At 42.6% G+C, this 26,195-nt stretch overlaps 1 protein-coding gene across 3 annotated transcripts in view; it reads left to right on the top strand.

Moving 5' to 3' along the window:
• The first annotated feature begins 942 nt into the window (after nt 1–942).
• Nucleotides 943–26,195, top strand: part of LOC143295896 (uncharacterized) — a 424,588-nt gene continuing 399,335 nt past the window's right edge. For all 3 annotated transcript variants that reach the window (XM_076607572.1, XM_076607571.1, XM_076607570.1), the window contains exons 1-2: nt 943–1,347; nt 13,064–13,239. In XM_076607572.1, coding sequence (XP_076463687.1) covers nt 1,334–1,347; nt 13,064–13,239 — 190 coding nt within the window. In that variant the 5' untranslated portion in view covers nt 943–1,333. The remainder of the gene's footprint in view (nt 1,348–13,063; nt 13,240–26,195) is intronic.

The raw sequence follows: 26,195 nt of genomic DNA, 5'->3' as shown, positions 1-26,195 counted from the left end.
AGAAAAGAAAAGAAAAAAAATTGAAAGAAAAAAAAAGTAAAAGAAAAAAAAGAAGGAAAAAAAGAAGAAGAAAGAACTAAAAAATCCAGCTATGACATACCGTTCTAAGACGGGATTCAAACTCAGGACTGACATCCAAGTCCGTCGTAAATCCATACCTTGCCACGGGCCCCCGTGGGGATGCCGGGGGTCTTTCAGTATAAATAGCACTGATCCCCGCCTTATGGAAATTCTGTGCTATAAATGTCCTCTTTTCCATCACTCTCATTTATTTCTGCCATTTTTCTTTCTTCACTGTTGTCTCGCCTTTTTCTGCCTTCCCAGTCATGGTCCATAGTTCTTAGTTTTCATTGCGGCAAGCCTTGACACTTTGAAAAAAGAAACCCGGCTGAACATGATCTTTTCCGCAGTCTATTATGTACCATCTGTGCCGCCGGCTGTTTTGCTCTGGCGATTAGGTAGTGAGATGTAAACATTGGGATGGGCGCAATAGCTGCCCATTTGTTATTTGCCGATATGGGCTTTTTTAATGTATATTTTTTATTTTGGCTTTGAAGTATTTATTTGTCCTTTTTTACAATTTTTTTCGAGTTGTTGTTGTAATCTGGAGATGATAAATTATGGAAGCGGAATGGCTAGCGCCCAAGGCATGACCTGATCTTATTTGCCATAACTTGAGGAGCTAAATGCCAGTGGTTGGGATACTGTGTCGTCTAGTCACTGATGAACTATGACAGTGCCGGTTTTTTTAGATGTGACAGTTTTGTGTTGACGCGGTTGACTCGAGCATTTGTTTCAGTTTCAGTAGCTTAAGGAGGCTTCACTGCGCTCGGACAAATCCATATACGCCGGCTACACAACATCTGCCAAGCAGATGCCTGACCAGCAGCGTAACCCAACGCGCTTAGTCAGGCTGAGCATTTGTATGGTTTGACAGTCCTGATATGGGCCTGTGCGGTCGGTTGGACTATAAGCAACAAGAACAGAACCTTGCCACAGCGTCTCTTCTTTTAAATTATCAAATTTGATTTTTAGTATTGTGTTTTGTTTTGAAGAGAAAGGGAGGTAAAGTAATAAGTAAAATACACACCTCTCGACAGAGTGATATTTCCTACAGCAACTTGCGCCACCACAAAAGCGTTCAGTGCAGACGAACTGTGGTTCCTGGTTGGCGTTCGCAGGATGAAAAAGCATTGGGGAACGACAGTACGCAATACGGACAGAAATACTCTTCGTGGCTGTTGGCTGAACAGCAACTGTTCTTAAAGTACAACGGATAGCCCCAGGTTCTTTTGAATGAATTTGTTCAGACTCAGATTGGAGGTCCGGAATCATGACAGAATCAAGGTAGGTAATATGTTGTTTAAATGCAACCGATGTTTATACTTGGATTATCGGAAATGATTAGCGGAATGTCATCGAGTCCACCTGGCCAGGGGACATGCACTTGTCCAGTAACTGGGCCATGTTGCATTTCGGTTTTATGGATTAATGCTTGATTGTAGACCCATGTTTGTGTGAGCGATGGGTTGATTAGACACTTAGTCAGACGTTGACAACAAAGAAATTTTGTAGACACCAATATAAGCGCAGGAACAGGAATCCACACACACATACCTACATGAGCTCTCACACAGTCACGTGCATGCTCTTGTACACAGTTATACAGACTTGTTCGGGGACGCACACACACACACAGGTGTGGACACACACATGAAAACTACATATACATAGGTGTGTGCACATGTGTGCACATACACAAACACCCACACCCACACATGCACACTTAATCTTTTTCATGCCTAACTGACATATTATGATATGTTTTTTTTAATGATAAGTATGCATGCCTGTGAATGTTAACAAAAATGTATGGAAAAGTGAAACTGTTAATTTGTGTGTGAGTGTGTTGTGTTATTTTCCATCTTTTTTTGTTTCAAAGATTCAAAGTGATTGAATCCCTTTACCAAATTTGCTTTGGGTGTGGGTGATATTCAAGCAATATATATATATATATATATATGTATGTATATATCCATGTTCAGTTACAACTTCAGAAGTTCAGTCCAATGGTGTTAAACAAAACTACAACAAAAACAAAATGTACATATATATCTAATCACACACACACACACACACACACACACACACACATACACACACACACACACGTGTGTGTGTGTGTGTGTGTGTGTGTGTGTGAAATACACTGAAAAAAACCAAAAACAAAAAACTACAGCATCCAAAAATATATGCTCCATCTGTAAGGACAAGTAACACACCTTTGCTGGATTTTATGAATTGTGTTCATGAGAACACTGTTTTGAGTGGGGGAATGCTTTGACATTTTTAGTGAAGCCGAAAGTATGGGGTGACTGGTGGGGGTGGGGTGGGCAGAGCGGGTATGGGAGAGAGACTCAGAGAGAGAGATAGAGATAGACAGACAGTCAGACAGACAGGTGTACTTTGAAAGAAATCATTCTGTCAATTCCAACTGCTCACATGCTTTTAGTACATTAACCTTGAGAAAGAGAGCGGGAGAGAGAGAGAGAGAGAATCTTTTCATTCATGGCAAAATCGTAAGCTAAGAAGCTGCTTTTCACCATGCCCTCATGGAAAAAAACAACAACAAACAAACCCACTGAAAACAAGAAAAAGAGGAAGTGGAAAGAAGAAGAAGAAACAATGAGGAGTTGAAAGATGAGGAACACCCTCTCTCTCTCTCTCTCTCTCTCTCTCTCTCTCTCTCTCCCTGATGCACTTGATTGATTAAGTGTGTAATGCCAGGTCCAATTACTCCCATGTTTTTAACTCATTCATCTTCTTGTCAGGGGTAATTCTTGTGCCCCAATGATTTCTAACAATGTATTGGAAGTCCCCCTTATTTCTATCAAAAATATTTCCTTTATCATCAAAGTTGGTTTCTTGTCTTTTCCCAAAGCAAATCGTAGAGAAAGATGAGAGAGAGAAAAAGAAAAGAGAAAAAGGGGGCAATGACAACGGCGGTCATGATAATGGTAGTGGCATCAGCAAAGACATGAACAGTAATGACACTGAAACACAACTATTTATTGTATTTCACAAAAGATGGATCATTGCAATGGATGGACCTCAAATTCAACATCAGAAATCAATAGCAAACAATAAAATTCAGGCAATGCGTATAACTCAAACAGAAATATAATATAATATAATATGATATGATATGATATGATATGATATATGATACGATATAATGTAATGTAATATGATATGATAAAATATATTAACATGATATAATGTAATATAATGTAATATATGATACGATATGATATAATGTAATGTAATATGATATGATATAATGTAATGTAATAATACAAGATTGCACTGAAAATAGAAACTGAGTTTCATAGAAGACACTTAGAGCATGGAAAATATTTTTAAAACAGAGTGAAAAAAGTCCAAAATCAACCAGCCAAGTAAACACACACAAGGAAACACTTACACACACACACACACACACACACACACACACACTCGCTCACTCACTGACATACACATGCATTCACACTTTTTTAAACCAGTACTGTGCCATCACCTTCACCGTCTATTGTTAATGTCTTCGCAAACGCCACTGTCATTATGATCATTGTCGTTTCCCCCATTTGTTGTTTCTTTTTATCTCTCTCATTTTTCTGTTAGATTTGCATTGGGAAAAGACAAGAAACCAACTCTATTGACAAAGGACATATTTTTGACAGAAATAAAGCGGACTTCCCACATTTCTCACACATTGAGAGAAAACATAGTAGGGGAACGGCCACAATTTCTCGCAATCCCACTGTTTCTCTTCAAGGGATTGATTTTTTGCTGTTGGTCTTACTTCAAACCAGGATCTGGGACAGGGAAAACATACTTTGTTTCAGTACAATGTAACATGATCCAGTAAAGCAGAACAAACCTATAATGCCTTTAACTAATGTTTACAGTAGGACGGAGAGAGGAGTAGTGTGCAGTAATAGATTGAGGAGGTTAAAAAAAAAAATCATTAAAAAAGGAGAGTGGGACATGGAAGACTGAAGAGAAAAACAAAAAAGAAAAACAAAAATCCTCCTCCCCTGTCAGATCAACATCAACAATAGCAAGAGCAAAATTTGAATAACATAAAAATAGTATGTAAAGACTGTACAATAACACACACACACACACACACACACACACACACACACACACACACACTACATACATACATACATACATACATATATATATATATATATATATATATATATGATGCAGTTGTTTGGCTTGATTCAAAAGCTGTTCCAGTTTTCTAACTGAATTGAGGAAAAAGCCTAGAAAATAGCTTGTTTGGTTAATAGATTTATGATGTTGAAAAATGTGTGTGTGTGTGTGTGTGTGTGTGTGTGTGTGTGTGAATAGAATAAAATAGAACAGAATGAATTTTGATGCAATGAAACCTTAAGGTTTATAAGACACAAGTACATAGGTAAATAAATAAATAAATAATCAAACAACATATATTGCAACAGCATTCACAGACAAATTTTCCTAATCTTGTTTGTTATATATAAAATTTGTCTGTGAATGCCGTTGTAATATATGCTATGTTTGATTATATATATATATCAAAATATAAACAAACAAGATTAGGAAAATTTGTCTGTGAATGCTGTTGTAATATATGTTGTTTGATTTATATATATATATATATATATATATATATATATATATATATATATATATATATATCAACAACAGTAGGCTCTTCATGTCTTTAAAACTTGTTTTCTAAAAAAGCAGCAGATTTTCGCTGTAAAAACAGCTTCTTCAGGCAAGGGAACAGAAGTGAAAGCTTTACAGCTGGTTAAATTGCAACCAGTGAGTAAAAGTCAGGTAAAATCAGGTAAAACTGGGCAGGTAAAAACATGCTGCATGTGAAACAATTACAGAACTCAACTCCCACTCCACACACTGCCACCCCCTCCCTGCACACCATCATAACTCCCATTTCATTTTAGGGGGTGGGGCAGCTGGAGCCAAGGGGCAGTGAGGGCATGGGGCGGCCAGTATATATACATATATTATATTGTATTATATTATGGTATATTGTATTATGTTATGTTATATTATTCAAATTTTGAAGTGTGAGATCTTCACTTTAACATCTATTCACTAGAAGTGTTCTTAGACAGAGAGAAATGAGGTAGTGGGATGAGAGAGAGGGAGTGCTTGTGATTATTAGTGTAAGAAAGTGCTAATGTATGTATTAGAGTAAATGAAGAAATAAAAGTTTAAAGAGATGGTGGTGTGTATTAACTTACGACAATGCAAAAATACAAAAATGCAAAAGTAAATAACGACATTAATCAAAATACATCAAACCCAAAGAAGGATACCAACTGGAATGAACTCTGTGATAGAGGGGGGACAAGAAGTAGGAGCTGGGACAGGTCGTAGCAGGACCTCTGTTTTGCCAAGGCTGATGTTGAGACAGAAGAGACGGTAGGCTTCAGCAAAGTTGTTGACGATGAGGTGGAGGTCAGACTCCTTGTGTGCAATGAGGGTGCAGTCATCAGTAAAGAGTGCTTCCAAGATGATTCTCTCCATTGTCTCGGTCTTGGCGCTCAAGTGGCGAAGATCAAAAAGAGATCCACCCAACCTGTACTACTCGGAGTTTAAAGTCCCTGACAGCATGGTTGAGCAAACAGATGAAGAAGAGGTTGAAGAGGATGGGAGCCAGAATACTTCCTTGCTTGATGCCATTTGTGATGTTGAACAGCTTTAATGCTTCTTCACCATAGAGTACCAGAAATCATGTCATCATGGAACAGGTGAATCAGGTTAATGAACCTGTTCGGACATCCAGACTTGGAAAGGATTGTACAGAGGGCCTCCCTATTGACAGTACTGAACACATTGGTCAAGTCTGTGAAGACAGCGTAGAGGTCCATGTTTTGCTCAATACATTTCTCTTGGACTGACAGATTGTAAATATCATGTTGATTATGCTTCGGCCTGGATGGAATTCACACTGTACTTCTGGCAGGTTTTCCTCTCATCAGGTGGTTGGTAATCAGGCAGTTGAGGATGTCCTGAGCCAAGATCTTCCCAGCAATTGACAGGAGGGAGATAACCTGGTATTGCCACAGTCAGCTTTGCTGCCCGTATTCTTGAACAGCGAGACGACCTTGACATCCCTGAAGTCGTTGGGTATGTCTTCTTCCTCCCAGGTGGTGGTGAGGAGCGCATGGAAAGCTTTGAGGGCCACTGGATGGTAGACGAAGATCTCTGCGGGAATTTCGACCATCCCAGGGGCTTTAACCGAGCTAGTCTGCTTGATTGCCTGCATGACCTCATCCATTGTGGGAGGAAGGTCGAGGCTGCTGACTATGTTTTTTGTTTTTGTTTTTAGATCTGGTCCAGGGCAGCAGAACTGACAGTGGAGGGCGTGTTGGGGGTTACTGAAATGTTCTCTACACCTCAAGTTGATGCTGTTCTCCTTCAGCAGTGTAGAACCATCTGCTGTCTGTGGACTTTCTTGACAGCACTGAATAACATCTTTGAGATCTTAGTGTTGGTGTACGAGGTGGAGGAGCTATCATTCTGCCACTTGAGGTAGGCTTGCTTTTCCTCCAAGTCTAATGGTCTCATAATTCTCATTGACCTGGTGCTGATGGACTCGTTTTATGATCTTATGATCTCATCATAAGATCAAAGACTTTTTAGGTGAAGGGGTTTTCAAGGTGACTAGTGTGCCTGGCAAGAATGGGGCACCTTTTGTCATTCAGCCCCAGGATGGTGGCGGAGACGAAAAGAGGGTTACTGGGACAGAGATGAAACATTATTTCCCTCCGGTGCACTTCAAACCCATGGGAACATGTGACCGCACATCATTTTGCCACCTTCTGGTATTCAAGATGCCCCGGCCAGCCAGCCAGGTTGGGAGACCGAGACAGTAGCCCCAAGGGGAAGGCTAATGATACCCCTGTGCAAGCTTCAACAGTCGTTTCTGTAGAGCCATCTTCCTTTAGGCCGTGGTGTTCCGCTATGGTGAACACAGGCATTCTCTGGAGATGGCAGAACAGACACTGAATCGAGAGGTGTCTTGGTGTAATCACTACTGATTGATCTGTTTGTTTGTTGTTGTTTTTGACACTGTTTGCATTTTATTTTTTTCTGCACCAACAGTGTCAATAGATTGCTGTCTTACAGTGTTTATACTGGATGGTTAGCTGTTCACTGCAAGTTGCCTGGAAGTTGAGACTTGCTGCCATCAGGACGGGCATAAGGTTTCATTTTTTTGCTTTGCCCACGGTTACGCTGAACATGGGTTCTGGTAGCCAATGGGTAGTACAGTGTATTGATTTTTCTCTGTGTAGTTCTACAGTGTTCCCATATTGTTGTATTACTATATTCATCATTCATGCTAGACTGTCTGCTGATCCCTTATACTTAGGGAGGACAAGTGTTTTGTTTTTTGTTGTTGTTGTTTTGTTTTGTTTTGTTTTGTTTTGTTTGTGTTCAACTTCAAGGAAACTTCCTCGGTTTTGTCCCGCTTATGGATGTGTTTGCTTGGTTTGTTGTACACAAGGAATAGTGTTGGGTATGTTGTGACTACATCTGGCTCAAATGCCTGAGTCATAACATTCTGTCATTCCCTGAGGGGTCACGAGATTTTCCTTTGGTACTTTCTTGATAAAAGACGACTTTGCTGCCTGGTGGAGGCTTCCCCGTTACCGCGTCACTGTAGGAATGCAAATCTGGCACAATTGGTGTATCGTCATACCTTCTATTGTTATGGTGGTAACCATTTCTCTGACTGCCTTACGCCAGGTGGGGAAATGACCATTGGTGTCTTCATCTTCCCACTCCAGCTCTTCAACGTTCATAAACTTGACATTGAAGGTCTTTGTGTTTTTTCCCCGCAGATTCAAGTTTTCTTTCGACTGTTTCAAGTCTCGAGAGAATCGTATGTCTGTCCTTTTGAAGATCTTCAGTCCATTTCTCCTTTATTTTGGTAACACATTCTTTCAACATGTGGATCTTCTCGATGAAATGACTGATGTTATTGCCCAAAGTTCTGAATTGTTCGCCATTGTTATTCTTTATACCATTCGAATGCTGGTAGAGCCCCTGTGGAATCTGGGTAAATCGCCAGTCGATGAATTGCATGATGCCAGCTGGAGACGACACCACGTCGTGGCGAGACATCTCACTTTCATGTGCCTATGTTCGGAGACTAGGTCACACCCAGGTGGGAACAAGTGTACTGCAAATAAACACAAAATAGGGAGGGAGTGCAGGCCCGCTTTCGTTGGATTTTCGTCGGGGTTCCTTGGCTATTTTTAGCGAGAACCGCGTGCGTTTGGCGTCTCCATTTCCTTTTTTCCAGGTCACCGAAAGGCTGAAATTTCGTCAGGTATTCGCTGTTCTGTTCTTACGACTTTGAACATTTTCGGTGACCTTTTTTTTGTTGTTGCAAGTTTAAAAGATATATTTGATTTGTAATGACACCCATTATTTGCTTTAGTCCTCTGTGAGCGTGTTTCTTGTCATATATCTGTTATTACGTATTCTAACTGATCCATTTATAAACTCTGCCGAAATGTTGTCCGAACAAAAGCGGTGCACACCCAGAGAAGCCAGTTGCGGTGGTGGACTGCGCAAGTCCTCATATTACCGGAGATTAGAAAAGAGAGATAAACCACTCGCGGCAGGCCCCTTCTTACTGTCTATAACAGTGCTGAAGCCGTTTTGGGGCACACACGCAGTGCGGAAGGGTGGGGTAAATCACCCTCTCCTTCCCCACCTGAAGGAAACTGGTCGGTTCGACGGTTCAGCTGCAGTAAACCGAAAGTTAAGTTACGCCTGGAATTTCCCACGTGTAGTAAGATTCGCTGTATACAATGAAAACCGATTCATTTTTGCTTTGGTTTTTAGCACGTTTGCATCTGCTTGAATGTAGATAATATAAAAAGAAAATAAAGCAGCTCCCCCCACCACCAACTCCCCCCCCCCTCCCCCAGCGCAATGTTGCACATGAGAGAGACAGTTATAAATTATTGAACTGCGTTTTCGTAACGCTACTTTTTCTTCACACTTTCTGGTTTACATCACCATTTCTTCAACAACAAAAATATATATATATCAAAACATAAAACACATATTCAGCTCTGTCTCTCTTCTAACATCTGTCTATACATACATACATGAATACATACATACATAATTTCATATAGATCTATCAGTATGTAAATCTAAATCTATCTATATGTACATAATCATATATATAATTCATATATATACGAACGCTTCATGTTGCCCGAGCAGACCGTTGTATTGTGCTCTATCTCTCTCTCTCTAAATCTCTGTCTCTCTCTCTCGGGAGTTTTACATGGCTGTTAAAAGCATCTACGATTCTGTACTTGTATGTGTTTGTGACAAAGGTATTTATTCAGACTTTTTTCAGTGTCCAAGAGGGGTTAAACAAGGTTGTATGCCAAGCACACAGCTGTTTTCCTTTTTCATCGGTGAATTGGCAGTGGAGTTATCAAAGAAGGGGAGACATGGAATACAAATGATACCTGGCACAACAGATTTGCTCTTAATGCTATTTGCTGATGATGTTGTTCTCTTGTCTGACACACCCATAGGGTTACAAAATCAATTAAATGCCCTTAAGCAAGAAACAGACAGACTACAACAAACAGTGAATCTCGTTAAGACCAATATTATAGTTTTCCGCAATGGAGGTCATCTTTCGACTCGTGAAAAATGGTGCTGTGGTGATAGGGAAATAAAAGTAACCAATACATATAAATATTTAGGAATGTTATTCACAACAAAATTGAGTTTGACATCTGCGTGGGATGAAGCAAACAGAAAAGGGAAAAAAGGTGTAATCCAAATTATAAAATCACTCCGGAGACTACGTTCCACTGACGCTTTCCTTTCGTTTGGGCGGGGCAAAGGCAGCTCATGAATAATGAATGAGTGCCGCGGCGCAGGCTGCCTGGCTTCAGCAATTTCTGCAAGTGGTTTATCTCTCTTTTCTAATCTCCGATATTACCTACTTTTCGCTCTGCGAGCGACGAAAAGCCCCGGCACCACAAAAGCGGGTTGCACACCGTCCATGATGTCACGTCGAGCCGGATGCTCAAGTGCACTGGCTGTCTGGAGAGAACAACGAAGCACAGTTCAGTTGCACTACCAACTTAAACCGGGTTGCACGTGCAACCTACTCCAGAAAAATGTTTTCCCCCCAAATGCTGTAAAAAAAAAATTACAGTGGTAAAATACACTTGGACAATCCGTATTTTGAAATAATTCATGAGCACAGTTGACACACGTCTGTCTGACACCGGCACCCGAAAGAGAGACCACAGAGAGAGAGAGAGCCGGAGAGAGAGAGAGAGAAGGAGGTGCAAGTGCAAACATCTGAGAAATAGCCTCCACACCATTGTTCTGGAGACCCTGAACAACTGAGAGTGCTGATTTTTCTTGCATCACAGCCAAATTGAGCACCGCCCCCCAATCCGTTATGACACACAGACACACGCATTAACGCAGACACACAGGCACACACTGCAACACAAATACATTTCGAAACACAGACATGCAGACAGACTCGCAGTAACACAGAATCAGACACGCAGTAACACAGACACAGACAGTAAAACAGACATACAGACACACTCAGTAACACAGACACACATAGTAACACAGACGCACAGTAACACAGACACGCGAAAATAACACAAACACACACACACACAAACACTGACAGACAACAGTATACATGCATACACAGTAACATAGACACACAGTAATACCCACATATACATGCAGTAACACAGACACTCAGCAACACACACACACACACACACACACACACACACACGGTAACACAACACACACAGAGTAACAAACAGACACACAGTCACACAGACGCACACAGTAACCCAGACACGCACAGTAACACACAGCAACATAGACACAAACGGATAGACACACTAACGCAACACACACACACACACACACACACACACACACACACACACACACACACACACTCCAAACTGATTTAAAAAAAAATTGAATCACGCGCACGTGTGCGAAAGAGGAATCGGGGGTGTGGTGTGGTGTGGAAAGAAAGTTTATAGATCTATCTTGTACAGAACCACTGTCTAATTAACTCTTTGACTGCTGCTGACAAGCACGCTGGTCAGTGAAGGGCTCTTGGCTCGACAAAGTCCAAAATATGGGACTACGCCTCATACTTGGAGCCATGAGGTCCACGCCGATCCATGACATGGAGAAAACTGCTAACGTTGAGCCCCTGGAGAGAAGACGCGACCTGAAAGTCCTGATGCAGGGAGAGAAGCTCAGAAGACTGCCCTCACACCACCTACACCACAGACTGGAGCAGCCCACTAAGAACCGTCTCAAATGTCAGAGCCTCAACCACCAGTATAAAGCACTCAGAGCACAGCACAGCGATGTTCTGGTGGCAAAAGGGGAGTCTTGCACAACCTTGCCTTGCCTGACTGGAGGCTTGACCAAGAGATAGAGGCCACCATCAGCCTCAGAGTTCCTGGCATCACCACCAAAGACCAGCAACCAGCTACTCTCAAGATCCTGACTCTGGCCATGACAGAGGAGTCCTACCCAGCCAGCTCCTGGACTCATGTATACACGGACGGATCAGCGGAGGAAGCCACACACAACGGAGGCAGTGGTGTCTACGTCAGATTTCCCGATGGAGAGCACAGCAGCATCGCACTCCCTGGAGGAAAGCTCTGTTCCAATTTCAGAGCTGAAGTCCTGGTCATTAAAACATCAGCACAATTCCTCTCCTCCTGTGGAAAGCCCCTTGGCAGCATCTCCATCCTCACTGACTCCATGTCCACACTCCAGGCCCTTGACTCCCCTGATCCTGGTCCACTGATCCAGTCCCTTAAGGCCTCCCTCACAACCCTTACCGAAACAGCCCAAACGACCCTCCAATGGGTGCCTGCACATGTAGGCCTCCCAGGCAACTAGCGTGCAGACTACCTTGCTAAGGAAGGAAGCCAGCTCACACAGCCAACCTTTCCTGCCACCTATGAGGAAGCAAAAACTCAACTCCTCCGTAGATTCCGAAGAGGCTGAGTCACCCTGAACGGAGGCTACCAGGCACACCAGGATCCCATCAGGACACTGGAGAGGAGACACCAGACCACCATCTACCGCCTTCGCACAGGACACTGCGGCCTCCGAGCACAACTGAAGAGGATTGGAGTGGCAGCCACATCCCTGTGTGATTGCGGCCAGGCTGACCAGACCCCATCCCATATTCTCTAGACTGTCCCCTATATGAGAAGATGTGGCAGCAGTCCTGGCCTGGGGGTGCTGACCTCAACACCAAGCTCTGGGGGACGGTAGCCGATCTTCACCGGACGTCCGAGTTTGTGGCATCCCTCGGACTTCGACCCTGACTGCGTAGCTGTCGAAGGCAAAAGAAAGAAAAGAGAAAGAAAGTGAAGGGCTCTCGCCAAGCTGAGGCTGAGGTGAAGATGTTGGTCACCATTTCTTTATTCGGACTTCTTTGGATTGCTTTATTGTATATTTAGCGAAACCAATTACAACACTGAGAAAGTACACAAAAAGTAGTCCTTGCACATGAAATCCATGCCACACTGATCTCATTTTACCAGGGTTCTGCTAGCAGTAAAGGGGTTAAGAACAATGTAGTGCAGATTCGTGTGATATGCTGCATCGTAAAATGATTTGAATGACATTGTGCTTTTTTTCTCGTTGCATTTGATTTGATTTTATCTTGTTTTTATTTATCTCAATTTACTTGTATTCAGTTGTATTTCAATGGGTTAATGGGATGCATAATTGATTGCTTGTGTGCGTGTGTGTTAGTGTGTTATTGTGTGTGTGTGTGTGTGTGTGTGTGTGCCTGTGTGTGCATGCATGTGTACACATGCATTAACATTATTATCTAAGTACACAGACACATTGATATTTATCTGCTTATGAATTCAGTTATTTTAAACATATTCTTTTTGACCAGAAACGAAATCGCCCGCAAAGCCTCGAAAAACAGGCGAGACAACGAAGCCCTTGAATTGAAGCACTTAACGGAGTTGCTTCCCTTACCCCGTGAAATCAAGGCCGGGTTAGACAAAGAGTCCATCGTTCGTCTGGTCATTGGCTTCTTCAGACTTCGATACTACTTGGAGCAACAAGGTGAGTGTGTTTGTGTGTGTGTGTATGTGTGTGTGTGTGTGTGTGTGTGTGTGTGTGTGTGTGTGTGTGTGTGTCCGAGTTAATGTGCGAGTGCGTGTATGCGTGTTCGATTCGCGTGGTGTGTGTTGTGGTGTGTTTGAGTGATACAATACCTCACAACATACATTCCCTCCACATAACAGCACATGGTTGATTATACTCCCATGTTTAAACATTTATATTCACACACATCTCAGACTGGTGCAATACGCGAAGGTAAAACACAGCGAACTGTCTGGACAGTGCATTCATATAAATTCCTCTCAGTCTCTCTCTCTCTCTCTCTCTCTCTCTCTCTCTCTCTCTCTCACACACACACACACACACACACACTCATATTTTTGCACAAGCACAGATACACACAGTACACCGATTCATCTCTTAATGGTTAGCTGGATGGATTTTGGTACAATGCTGGGACAACTGATGTAGCATACGGAAAGCGGCCAGAGGGAATCGGGTGATATTATGACAATGTTTAGAGAGAACTTGTGTTGTATCCATTATAATCACTGGCTCTGCTCAAACTATGACTTCTGTGCAACTCTGTGTGTGCGCGCGCCTGTGTGAATGTATTTGCTTTTATCGCTTCTTTCTTCTTTTGGTGTGTATGTCTCTCTGTCTGCATGTCTGTTCTGTCTCACCCCCTATGCGGCGTCTTTTGTTCGCGGCATTCTGCTTCAGCTGTCTCTGTCTGCCGTTTCTGTCTGTCTCGTCTGCCGTGTCTGTCTGTCTCGCCTCGATCCTCCCTGCTCCCCACCGCCCTTTGCAATGTCCTCACGCCACTGGTTCGACTGAATCACGTCTCAGCCGCCGATATTTTCTCCCCCTCCAATAGACCTTGAGTGGTCCGGTGGTCTGGACGATAGTCATTCGATCGGATGAGATGATAAACCGAGGTCCCGTGTGCAGCATCGCACTTCGTGCACGTAAAAGAACCCACGGCAATAAAAGGGTTGTTATGTAGAACAATCCACCAATAGGAAAAACCAAACTGCACGCAGGAAAAAATACAAAAAAATGGGTGGCGCTCTCAGTGTAGCGACGCGTTCTCCGTGGGGAGAGCAGCCCGAATTTCACACAGAGAAATCTTGTGACAAAAAAAAAGAAAGAAAAAAAAGAGAGATTGACAGAGAGAGAGAGAGGGAGGGAAAAGACTGTCACGGTCAGTCCCACTTTACATGCTTTTGCAGAGAGCAGGTATGACATACCAGTTTGAGTTATGTGTGGTCACTTAAGATTCTGAACGGGCACGTTTTTTCTCTGTCATGTATACCTATGTCACGTTGACAGTTGCACCCCGATTTGATCGATAACCGGCTGTGTCGGACGGTTACTCTTTTCCACGAAAATGATTAGGTCTACTTCATTTCAGCAGAAAAATACATTCTCGTCTGCAGTCGATGGGATTGAAAACTGTCTGACGCCGGATTATTCTTTTTCACGAAGATAGATACTTCATTTCATCATAAAACTGGTACATAGACCTGTTTGTCTGCTGTAATTTTTTTTATTTAAAATTTTTTTTTTTAAGAATTATGTCAGACGATTACGCTTCTTATGAAAATACTGAATTCTTCATGTAACCATGACAATTACATATCACTCAGCTGCGGTAATCATATTATATGTACGTAAAAGATAGGATTACTCGTTTAACGAAGCTAATTTGTCCTGTAACTATGACTGACAACCACAGTAATCTCTGTTTGAGTTAATAATTTTTCTGTCCGAAGAGATTACTCTTTGTTTTCAGATAACTGCTTATTTTCATCAGTAACTCGAATAAGTTTATAGAAATGTCGGCTTTCTTTCTAAATGAATATGACGTCATAGTAGAAACTGATCAACAAGCGTCACCCGTGGTGGTGGTGGCTGGGGGTGTGGAGAGAGACGCTCTGGGCAGGCGATGATGCTGCCGATTGTGAGCGAGAGGGCTGGGTCGATTCTTGTAGATGGGGAGGGGTTGGATGTGACACTGATATGTTGTGGTGTGTTTGTGTGACTCTCTCTCTCTCTCTCTCTCTGTAGGTGAGAAGTGGGGGGCGAAGGGGAGCGGAGAGATGTGGAGTGTTAAAATGTGTCAGTGTTGGCCGGGGTGTGGGTGTGGGGCCAGGGTTAAGATTATGTGTGTGTATGTGAGTGCGCGCTTGTGTGTACGATTGTGTGCATATGATTAGTAGTGTGGGTAAGGGCCGGTAAGGGCTGTGTGTGCGTATGTGTATGTATTAATGTATGTCAGTGTGTGTGCGAGCGCGCGGGCGCGAGTGTGTGTGTGTGTGTGTATGTGTTTGTGCGCGCGCAAGCGCAAGTGCTCACTCAGTACTCTTAGATCGACAGAGCTTTACAGTAATCGTAGGACTGGGTTCCAGTGTGTGCTGAGTTGGTGCGACTGGATGCTGGTGAATTCAGCCAGCCAGCCTGGAGGGAGCTGCTATAGTGTTTGTGTGTGTGTGTGTGTGTGTGAAAGGAAGCATGAAGAAGGAGGTGGATATGATGTGCTTCCAGTCACGTAGGCACATTTCTGTCTGTGTGCCTGTTTCTGTCCCCATGCTCTGTTTCTTTCTCTGTGCGTCTATTTCTGTCTGTTTCTTTCTTCTGGCTCTGTCTCTGTATCACCGTCTCAGTGTCTCTGTCGGTTCGGTTCTTTCTGGTTCGGCTTCCGTCTTCCGCCGACCACCGTCCCTCTGCCTGAGTCTGTCTGCACCCCCCCCCCCCTCCTTCTCTCCCATGTTTCAGTTTATTGTCGATCATCATTTCGCAAGCTCGTTGTTGATGAAAACAGGATGTCAGTTTAACTCACTCAGTACGGCCAGTCCTCTCTTCTCCACGACACAGACCCCTCGGATGTCCAGTGTGTGTCTGAATGACCCAGCCTTTAGCTTCCGTCGTCAGAATTGTGGTATTCTTTGTCAACATTCGCCTTTTCAGTATAAGAGCCTTCCGCTTGCAATATTTTGATGATGGTAATTGGGGTGAAACGCTGTTAACGTCGTCTCTTTCGCCGTTCGTATAGAGAGAGTTAAAAGTGTATGTGTGTCTGCGGCATGCGTGGGTGAGAAGGTGTGGCTTTTATTCTTTGTTTGTTTCTTTGTTCATTCGTTTTTGAGCGTTGTTAATTTGTTTCTATTTTAGTACATATGCCCGCTTAATTGGCCGCCCTGTGCTACTTTTTTCTTCTCTTTTTTCCCCTTTTTAATATATGTTTCATGGTTTCTTGTATGGTTTGAGGCTGGGGTGGATTGTGAGCATCCTGAATGAGTGGAGGTATGAGAGAAAGGAGAGAACCTCGAATTTCACATTCAGAACCGATCTCCGACTGCGTCATTTCGTATTCAGTGAGGTTTCCGGAGGCACAAGTTCAATGTAGCTGAATTAAACAAACAAACAAACAACTGACAAAGAAAACAACAACAACAACGAAAAATACTAAAAAAACAACAACCCAACATTGTTTTGATAGAAGGACATGATCGGACAGATGTCATATTTACCTCACGATCTTCGCCACTATCCCTCATTTCAATCTTTAAAAACTGGTCTGAAAACACATCTTTTTGAAAACGTCAGTCTATCCATAGACCTTCCATACCTTTTCAGTTATAAGCCATGCAAACTCTCTCTCTCTTTAGTTGTGTGTGTGTGTGTGTGTGTCAGTGTGTGTGTTCGTTCTTTATTTTAGCGTCTTTTCACTATTAGTGATGTTAGACTTTAAAAAAAGGGGGCGGGGGGGGGGGGGGGGGGGGGGGGGGGGGGGTAGGGAGAGGGGAAAGAGAAGTCAGAATAAAACAGAAAAGGTAGAAAACTACTAAGAAATGCATAACTAACAGGAAATTAGCTTTAACAGTAACAATTCAATAATGGTGATAATGACTAAAACCATTAACATGATTATGAAGTACATTAAAGGAATGTAGAAACAGGGCTGTGAACTAATGCCTTTGAAAGTTCTATTAAAAGAACCTCGTTAGAAATAACTTCCCCCAAATCATCTGCAGAATAGTTACTCGCTGTGAAATACCTGGGCAAGAAGATACGTAACTGCTGACATTGAAACAAACTATGATGCAAGCCGAACTGCTTACCAAATGCATATAACATTTTTACTATATTTTGTCGTCAGCGCGTCAAGTTTTATACGGAAGAAAGTAGAGGTTATTAATCTTGTATAACAAGCTGAAGAATTCGGTATTTGTTCTTTAATAATATGTTCGGGGAATAGTGTCCCTTTCTGTTTTGAAGACTGCCTTCCATCGTTTATGAAATTGACCCCATGCTGTTTTTTCTAACATATTGTATGCTTCTTTCACGGAAAGTCGGACAAGTATTTTTGTCGATTTTTCTGAATCTTGTGCTCCTCTTTTAGCTGCTTTATCAGCAGTTTCATTGCCATAAATGCCCACACGAGAAGGCACCCAACAAAAACTGACATCAGTACTTTTAATCCTCAAACAATGCACCAAATTATTTGCCTCAATAACTAAGTCAGGTCTTGTTTCAAGGCTAAATGATTCTCGAGCATAAAGTACTGATTTGGAATTAACAAAGAATGCTATTTTCAAGAAAACTATTTGATGGCTCACCAAGTAGCTCAATGCTTGTACAATAGCAACAAGTTCAGCCGTAAAAATGGAAAGATTCTTTCCAAGAAAGTAAGATTTTTCAACTTTAAAAGCGGGAATAGTAAAAGCCGCGCCAGCGTTTTTGTCATCAAGAACAATAATATACAGATTCAGAGACTACGCGTATTACATTACATAATTACACACACACACACACACACACACACACACAACTAAAGAGTGTGTGTGTGTGTGTGTGTGTGTAATTATGTAATGTAATACGCGTAGTCTCTGAATCTGTATATTATTGTGCGTTGAATTATTATCTTTCTTCTTCTTTCTCAGTTGGGAGTTACTGCGTGCGCGTGCGCGCGCGCGCGCGCGTGTGTGTGTGTTTAATGTTTATTGTAAAGTGCTTTGAGCTCTCTTTAAGGGAGGAAAGCTCTCAACAAATCGCGCGTGTGTGTGTGTTTAATGTTTATTGTAACGTGCTTTGAGCTCTCTTTAAGGGAGGAAAGCGCTCAGCAAATGTCCATTATTAGTAGTAGTAGTAGTAGTAGCAGTAGTAGTAGTAGTAGTATTTGTATTAGTATTATTTGATAACAACGTATAGGCTACTTAGTTTGTGGCATGTGATTGAAACATAGCCTCCAAGTTGTTGGTAAAGATTATGTCATGTTTATTGATTGATTTTTATTTTATACTATTTTTGTTGTTACAGTTTCTCTGGATCTCTCTTCCTTGTAAACGGCTTAGCCCACGGAATGAACAGTTGGAAAAAAAAAAGATGATGATGTTTTGTGTGTATGATGATGTACTGTGTAGTATTGGATGTTTTGAACGGCAATCTGTTTTCTTTTGTGTGGTGTAAAAAAGTTTTTTAAGCGCTCATGTACTCGACGTGGAGTTCCGTGGCGCAGTTCTCCGGCGTCGACAACGGTGCAAGCTCGTCTTCATCTGTCTTTATTTCTGTTGTTATAATACCTGGAGTGAGGAAGCTCCTTGAAGTCATCTATTCAAAGTGTTACCTTCTGTCACATCATTCCGGTACCTCAGCACCAGTGTCCGTTTACAATAGCACTACCGCTACTCTAATATTTACATTGAAAGGCCATTAATTTTCCATTATTTAAATTACATATTTCTACATGTGGACGAAATGACCACTGAATAACCAACGAAACTATGTAGGTCTGTGCCTGCAGACATTTAGATCTGGTGAAGTTCTGCTTTCATGCCAACACACCAATATCTTGAAACCATTCCAACAATTTATGAATTTAATCAATTCAAGTTAAGTTTTTAACACTGTCCTCGTCACACATTCACGTCGTTACTAATCACGTTTCTCAAGTTGACATTCTAAACAGTAAGCAAAATATTGATTAAATGATCGCTCATCACATACGCAATGCTAGCTGTAAATGTGTTTCCGTCAATCTGATTCTCCTGTATTTCCCCACTTATTTTTGCCTCCATCTTCCATTCTCTGCCACAGGTTGTTTTTTTTACCCAGTATCTTAGTAATCTTTCATGAACACACACATTCCTTTCCTTCATTACGTATCGTCTGGCGCAGCAATTAGGAGCGTGTCTTGTTGCGTGCTTTGTAAGAAATGTTGACGACTGTGTTCATTTATCAGGGTTTGTTGTGCTGCAGTTTGCGTTCTAATGTGTATGGCAAGTGATTATTAAAAATTTTCTGTTTGGGTCTGGTATTGCTCAAGTGTGGGTTACCATGTTGAGGTTAAAGCTTTCATCCGTACATGATTTAAACGAATTGATTCATCCTCAACGTTGAATTGTTAACCTTAGAAGTATGATAAAAGACAAACAAACATATCACCGCACGCACGCACACACGCACGCGCGCGCGCGCACACACAAACACACACACACATGCGCGCGCGCGCGCGCGGACTCAACATATTCACTCACATTTCCCATATCTAGCTCATAATACGACCCCCCCCCCCCCCTCACGCCCCCCTCCCCGCCGCCCCCGCGCACACACAAAACACCTTTTGTATGTCAGTGTAAGTAAACAGACGTAAAATCAATGAACAACAACAACAACAACAACAACAACACACACACACGCACATGCATGCACGCACACACGCACACAGATCCTTTAAAACGATCTTGTGTTATCGCCATCTACGTATTTACTAATGTCTTTATCGTCCTCCCATCTTTCTCTCATTTATCTCTCTCGTTCTTCTCTAAGATTCGTGTTGGGAAAAGACAAGAAACCAATTCCGGTGACAAAGGAAATGTTTTTATTCGAAATAAAGGGAACTTTCAACTTACCACACTTTCTCTCAGTTGAAAAGCATGGCAGGGGAACGACCACGCTAATGTTTAATACTCCCCCCAGGTCCCGCACCCGCACCCCCACGCCCCCAAAAAAAGAAGAAAAAAAGAAAAGAAAAAGAAGAAAAAACGACAACAAAACAACAACAACAACAAACAAACAAGAAAAAAAACACACCCCAATTCCTAGAAACCGCCCGTTTTCAGGCAATCCGGGCCGGACACACAATACCCCCTCACCCGCCTCCAGTCTCCCCAGACAACACACCATCCAATCCCACGCGCCTACTTCAGGCAGAAATCGATAAGTCTCGCCCTTCAGCCCGAACATACCATCCTCAGTGGAGATGGCGTGCGGGCAGATGGGAAGGGCGGTCAGGGTGGGAAGATCAGTGTGTGTGTGTGTGTGTGTGTGTGTTTAGAAGTCAGTGGGATGTGTGGGTGAGGGGGGGGAGGGGGAGCGGGTTTGTGAGCGTGCGTGCGTGAGCGCGCTCGCGCGCGCGCGTGTATGTATGTGTGTTAGTTGAAACTGTCTGATGTATATCACAGTCTGGTAATTGTCATGATGTTATCATATTTTTTCCTGTACGGCTTACACCGTTAAAGTGTCACATGGTAACTGATTCATTCGAGTTACTTTGACACAGTTTTAGTATCTCAGAATCTATACTGTCAGTGTAAAGTAAATCAGCATTAGCGTACATATAGCATTTATTTGTTTGTGTCTATAAAGGCACCGTTTTCTTCTTCTGCTCTCTTCTTCTTACTATTGAAAATAGAAAACCTTTTGTGACTGGCATGTAAATGTCCCTGGCCTCCAAATCCAATCCATCACAACATGACCCCCGTTCGTACCCGGTCTTACTGTCATTCATATATATATATATATATATATATATATATATATATATATATATATATATATATATATATATATATATCTGTCCAACTGCGTGCCTGTCTCTCAGTCTGTTTGTCAGTCAGACGCTGTACGTCTGCTTTCCAAACAATAGCATAGTTATGTTCTGATGTGTTGTTTTTGGTTGGTTGGTTTTTTGTTACTATCATGCTTGTGCCTTTATTATTTAGTATTGTGTTGTGCAAACACTGTGTAAGAATAATGATAATATTAATGATGATAATGGTATTTATATACCGCTGAATCTTGTGCAGAGACAGGTCCATTTGAATAAAACACTCGCATTCTCTCTGTATTTTTCCTAAGCTTTTGAGGATTTTGTTTGATATACAGTGACATTTTATTAGTCTGATGATGTGTGGCACGCGCGCGCGCGTGTGTATGTGCGTGTGTCTATGTGCGTACATGCGTGTGCGTGCATGAGTGTGTCTGTGTGCGTATGCACGCGCGCAATTTCAGTTTTACCATTCTAGTTACTTCAGTGGTATAGTAGTAGGGTCTGACAGTCACACACACACACACACACACACACACACACACACACACACACACACACACACACACACACAACAGACGGACGGACGGGCTGGAAGGCAGGCAAACAGACAGACAGACAAGCAGACAGAAAGAACACACAACTAACAACTATTGACTGACATTTGTCGAAATCTTTCTGCTCTTCTACTTCCCACCCTCCCAACGCCTCTCTCACATGCCTTGACACTCCACTTCCGTCTTAATTCCCACAACTTGTGTGGAATGGCTGTTTTCTGTCATCATATACACAGATGGCTCAGTCACCAAAGACCAGTCTGGTTGGGGATTCACTGCGAAACAAAATGGAAAAACAATTTGGGAAGAGAATGCTGCCTACAAAGTCACAACCTCCAGCCTAACGATGGAAGTTGAAGCTGTGACACATGCCCTCCAGTGGCTATCGTCCATCCATACGCCCGGAAACCAACATGCCATGATTCTAACCGACTCAATGAACCTCATACAGAAAATTGAAAACGGAATGGGAAGCCCAGAGTGGCATAAGGCAATGCACAACTTTCAGATTAAAAAACTCACATGGTCATACTGCCCGGGACATGCAGGTGTTAAGGGAAATGAGCGAGCTGACAGACTTGCTGGTAACGCAACACCAACGAGCGGCCTACATCTAGGAAAATCGGAAATCCTCAGAAAAGTCAAAGAATACCAAAAAGAACAGGTACAAGGCCATCACACCATCGATCGCCTCAAAGAAATAGAAGCAGAGAGAGGGAGCGGCCGCAAGTCTAACATGAAAGGTAGAGCACGATGCTTTGCAAATCAAACAAATATCGGCATCATTTCCAAACCAACATTGCGCAAATTTCTTCAAAACGGAACAGAGTCTCTGTGGGCCTTTCCAAATACAATAGACTGAGCAACACACTAGACGCCACGTTCTTGGCATCAGAGATCTTTTCCCATCCCTCTTGCGGCCAGTCAGTGGCAGCCTCTGTGCGTGTGTGTATGTGTGTGTATGTGTGGGTCTGTGCTTTTGAGTGCGTTTGTGAATGCGCGAGAGTGAAAGTGTACACAAGTGTCAGGAGAGAGATTTGTACGTGTGTGTGTGTGTGTGTGTGTGTGTGTGTGAGGGGAGGTGGGAGTGCGGGGGGAGGTGGGGTAGAGGATGAGGTATGTGAGTGTATGCATGCCTACACTGTGGGAGCAACAGGATATTGGAACGTATATATATATATATATATATATATATATATATATATATATATATATCTATCTATCTTTGTATGTACGTGTGTGGGGTTGGGGGTGGGAGATATGGGCGTATGTGTGTGTGCTTGTACAAGTAAGTGTTCATCTCTGTGAGTGTGTGTTTGTGTGTGTGTGTGTGTGTGTGTGCCGTGGAAGCTGCGATACGTAGACTAGAAATGAGTATGAGGAGGAGGGGGTAGAGGAGGTGCAAGGTAATGTGTGTGTGTGTGTGTGTGTGTGTGTGTGTTGGAGCTCATGTACGTTTATATGTATTTGACTGTGCTTTCATATCTGTGAAACTGCATGTTTGGTGCATTTCTGTTATGCATGTGTGGGTGTATGTGTGAATGTGTGTCTTCATGTTTTACATTTATCCGCTTATTTATCACCATTGTTGTCTTATTTATTTATTTATTTATGTTTTATTATTATCATTTTATTAGTATTACTAATATTATTACTACTACCTTTTTCTGTATTATAATTATTATTTATTTATTTATGCAAGCTTATCTATTATTTATTCCCCCGTTTTTTTTGTGGTTTTTTGTTTTTTTGTTTTTTCAAGGCCTGACTAAGCGCGTTGGGTTACGCTGCTGGTCAGGCATCTGCTTGGCAGATGTGGTGTAGCGTATATGGTTTTGTCCGAACGCAGTGACGCCTCCTTGAGCTACTGATACTGATACTGTCTCGGGTGATTAGCTCTCGCAGCAATACGTTCTCATAATTTTTTGTCATCCTGGTACATTTTTCTTTTTCTCTCTTTTCCTTTCTGTCTTTCGGTCGTTCTTTCACTTTTTTGTTCTGCATTTCTTTTTGTTTCTTTCTTTCTGCATTTCTTTTTCTTTCTTTCTTGTCATTCTTTCATTTTCCATGCCTCATTTTGACTGACATGTGTAAACAATGTGAGTCTATTAATAACCCGGTGTTCGTGTGTGTGTGTTTGTGTGTGCAGTGTGTGTGTGTGTGTGTCTGTGTGTCTGTGTGTCTGTGTTTCCCTGTGTCCGTGGTAAACTTTAACATTGTCATTTACTCTGGAAATACCAAATTTTGATTAAACATAGTTCGAAAAAAAACTTAAGTCATACCAATATTAGGTTGTAAGTCATCCGGATTAAACTGTATTTCCGGTTCATCAACGGTTTATTTCGTTGAGGATCCGAATTAAAAAAAAGCACCACAATTTATGGTTTGGTTTGAAGCCTGACCTCGTTTTTCTTGTTTACAATGAAAAGAAAAGAAATACAAATTCTGGACAGAACACATTCAGTGACACTAACGACACTATCGACGTGTTTATTGCTTATGAATGTTTTAAAATGGACACTGAATTAACACGAATGAACGTGAAAGAGAAACTGAATGGACCGCGTTGTAGTTTCTGTCAGCATGCCCAACACGCAGATCTGGAGAAAACGGTTCCATGTTGCAGTGTGCCTGAGGCGATGGCAACGTTTCCTTTACTGTGGACTTGTAGAATTTATTAAATAATTGAGATATACCAAAATAATATGATTTAAACAGCGTTATCACCATGAATATTGTAAGCGATTTATAAAGCAAAAAACAAAAGCAACAAAAACAACAACAAAACACTACAAAAATAACAACACCAAAACATAGGTGTAGATATTAATTAATGTTTGAACGTCCTTGGTAGGCCTGCTTTAGCGCTGTAAGCTGTGCTTGGTTCGAATCTGCTTGACTTTCTTGACTTATGCCTCTTGACTTCTTGTGGATTATAGGGCTGTAACATCACTCCTCCAGCGGACTCGGTTTTGGGCTGTCCTCTTCAGCTGGGTCCATGTCCATCTGGCTGCCTTCATCTCATCCTCCGTGCTTCTTCTCCAGGTCTGCTTTGGTCTGCCCACTCTCTTCTTTCCTTGGGGATTTCCATTCAAGTGCCTGTCGTGGTGTCGTCTGGAGGCTTTTGAAGGGTATGGTCTAACCAGCCCCATTTCCTCCTGGTCTCCTTACTGATGGTTACCTGGTTGGTTCTTCTCCAGAGGCAGGCGTTTGATATCATATAGTCTCTTGCCATCTAATGATTAAAACATGGCGCAGGCATCTGTTGATGAAGGCCTGTAGTTTGTTTGTGTTCGTCTTGGTTGTTCACCATGTTGCAGAGCCGATTCTCCAAGGTGAGTGGCCATAAAAAGCCAACCAGTCAAGCCGTGAAGCGAGCGACCCCGGAATGGATAGGGTGAGGGAGGGGGATGAACGGAGGGGAAGGGGCGGAGGGAGAGGCAGCGATGGTGTCTGGAGGGAGGGGTGGGGGAAAGAAGAAACGGGTGGTGGAGAGCTGCATTATGGGTTGGCCATGAAATGAATAAAACATCACTTGTTGAGAGGCCTGTTTCTCTGTGTGTGCTTCTCTGTTTCCCTGATTCTGTCTGCGTATCTGTGGAGCCTGCATATTGATACGGCTGTCGTTGTTTTTGTATAGAATGTGGAAAGAAGCAAAGGGATGCACCATGATGGTTGTGGCTCCGTCATCCTTCTCTGAACAGCTGGTCCAGTCTATCTGTCCGTGGGGTTAGAGGGAGGGACATGGGGGTATGGAGGCGGGAGAGATCATGAATGGAAAATACTTATTGTGGTAAGCCGAGAATGCATCCAGGGAAGCGAGTTTTGTTCTGGCAGTGTTGACCTCAACAGTTCAGAATATAATTTTTTGGATGGACGAGGATGAGTTGAGATAGAAAGAGAGAGAGAGAGAGAGGAACTCGGACGGTTTATTCATATTTAGGGCCAGACCCTGCATGAAGTGAAATGTTAACTTTAAAAAAGGGGTTACAGAGCAGGTGATAACATCTACGTCATCACCAGCCGCCGTGGCGAAGTGGTTAGCGTCGCGGACTGACGGCTGAGAGGACGCGGGTTCGAACCCCAGCGGAGGTGGATTTTTCGGCCCGTGGCCGGCTCCTACCCAGAGTTAGTGTGCTGTGGTCATAAATGGGGAGACTGGGACTACACAGTCGAGTGTCATCCACTTCAGGGATGCGTCTTTGGGTGTGTTGCTCTAATTACTTGACCAACACTGCAAGTGTCTATATCTCTCGGGCCTGGTTAACGCTGGGATATCATTATGACAGGAAGCGTAGAGTACAGCCTTGTCACGCAGTCCCAAACCAAAATGGACGTCCATGGCAACATCGTCATCGTCATCCTCCTCCTCCGAAATCATCAATATAGACAAAATAGTCTCAAAGTCTGTGGCCTTTCATGCAATGCTCTCATGGTGACCTCAGTTTCCATACCCCTCCACTTCTGTGCTTGGGGTGAGTCCTGTCAATGCATTCAGTGTCGGCAGATTCATGGGGGGCTGTTGTTTGAGGAACGTGGTGGTGGTCTCCACTCTTGGAGGGACGCTC

This window comes from Babylonia areolata, chromosome 21 (genome assembly GCF_041734735.1).
Source record: "Babylonia areolata isolate BAREFJ2019XMU chromosome 21, ASM4173473v1, whole genome shotgun sequence".
Taxonomy (NCBI): domain Eukaryota; kingdom Metazoa; phylum Mollusca; class Gastropoda; order Neogastropoda; family Buccinidae; genus Babylonia; species Babylonia areolata.
This window is presented reverse-complemented; position numbering and strand designations above follow the sequence as displayed.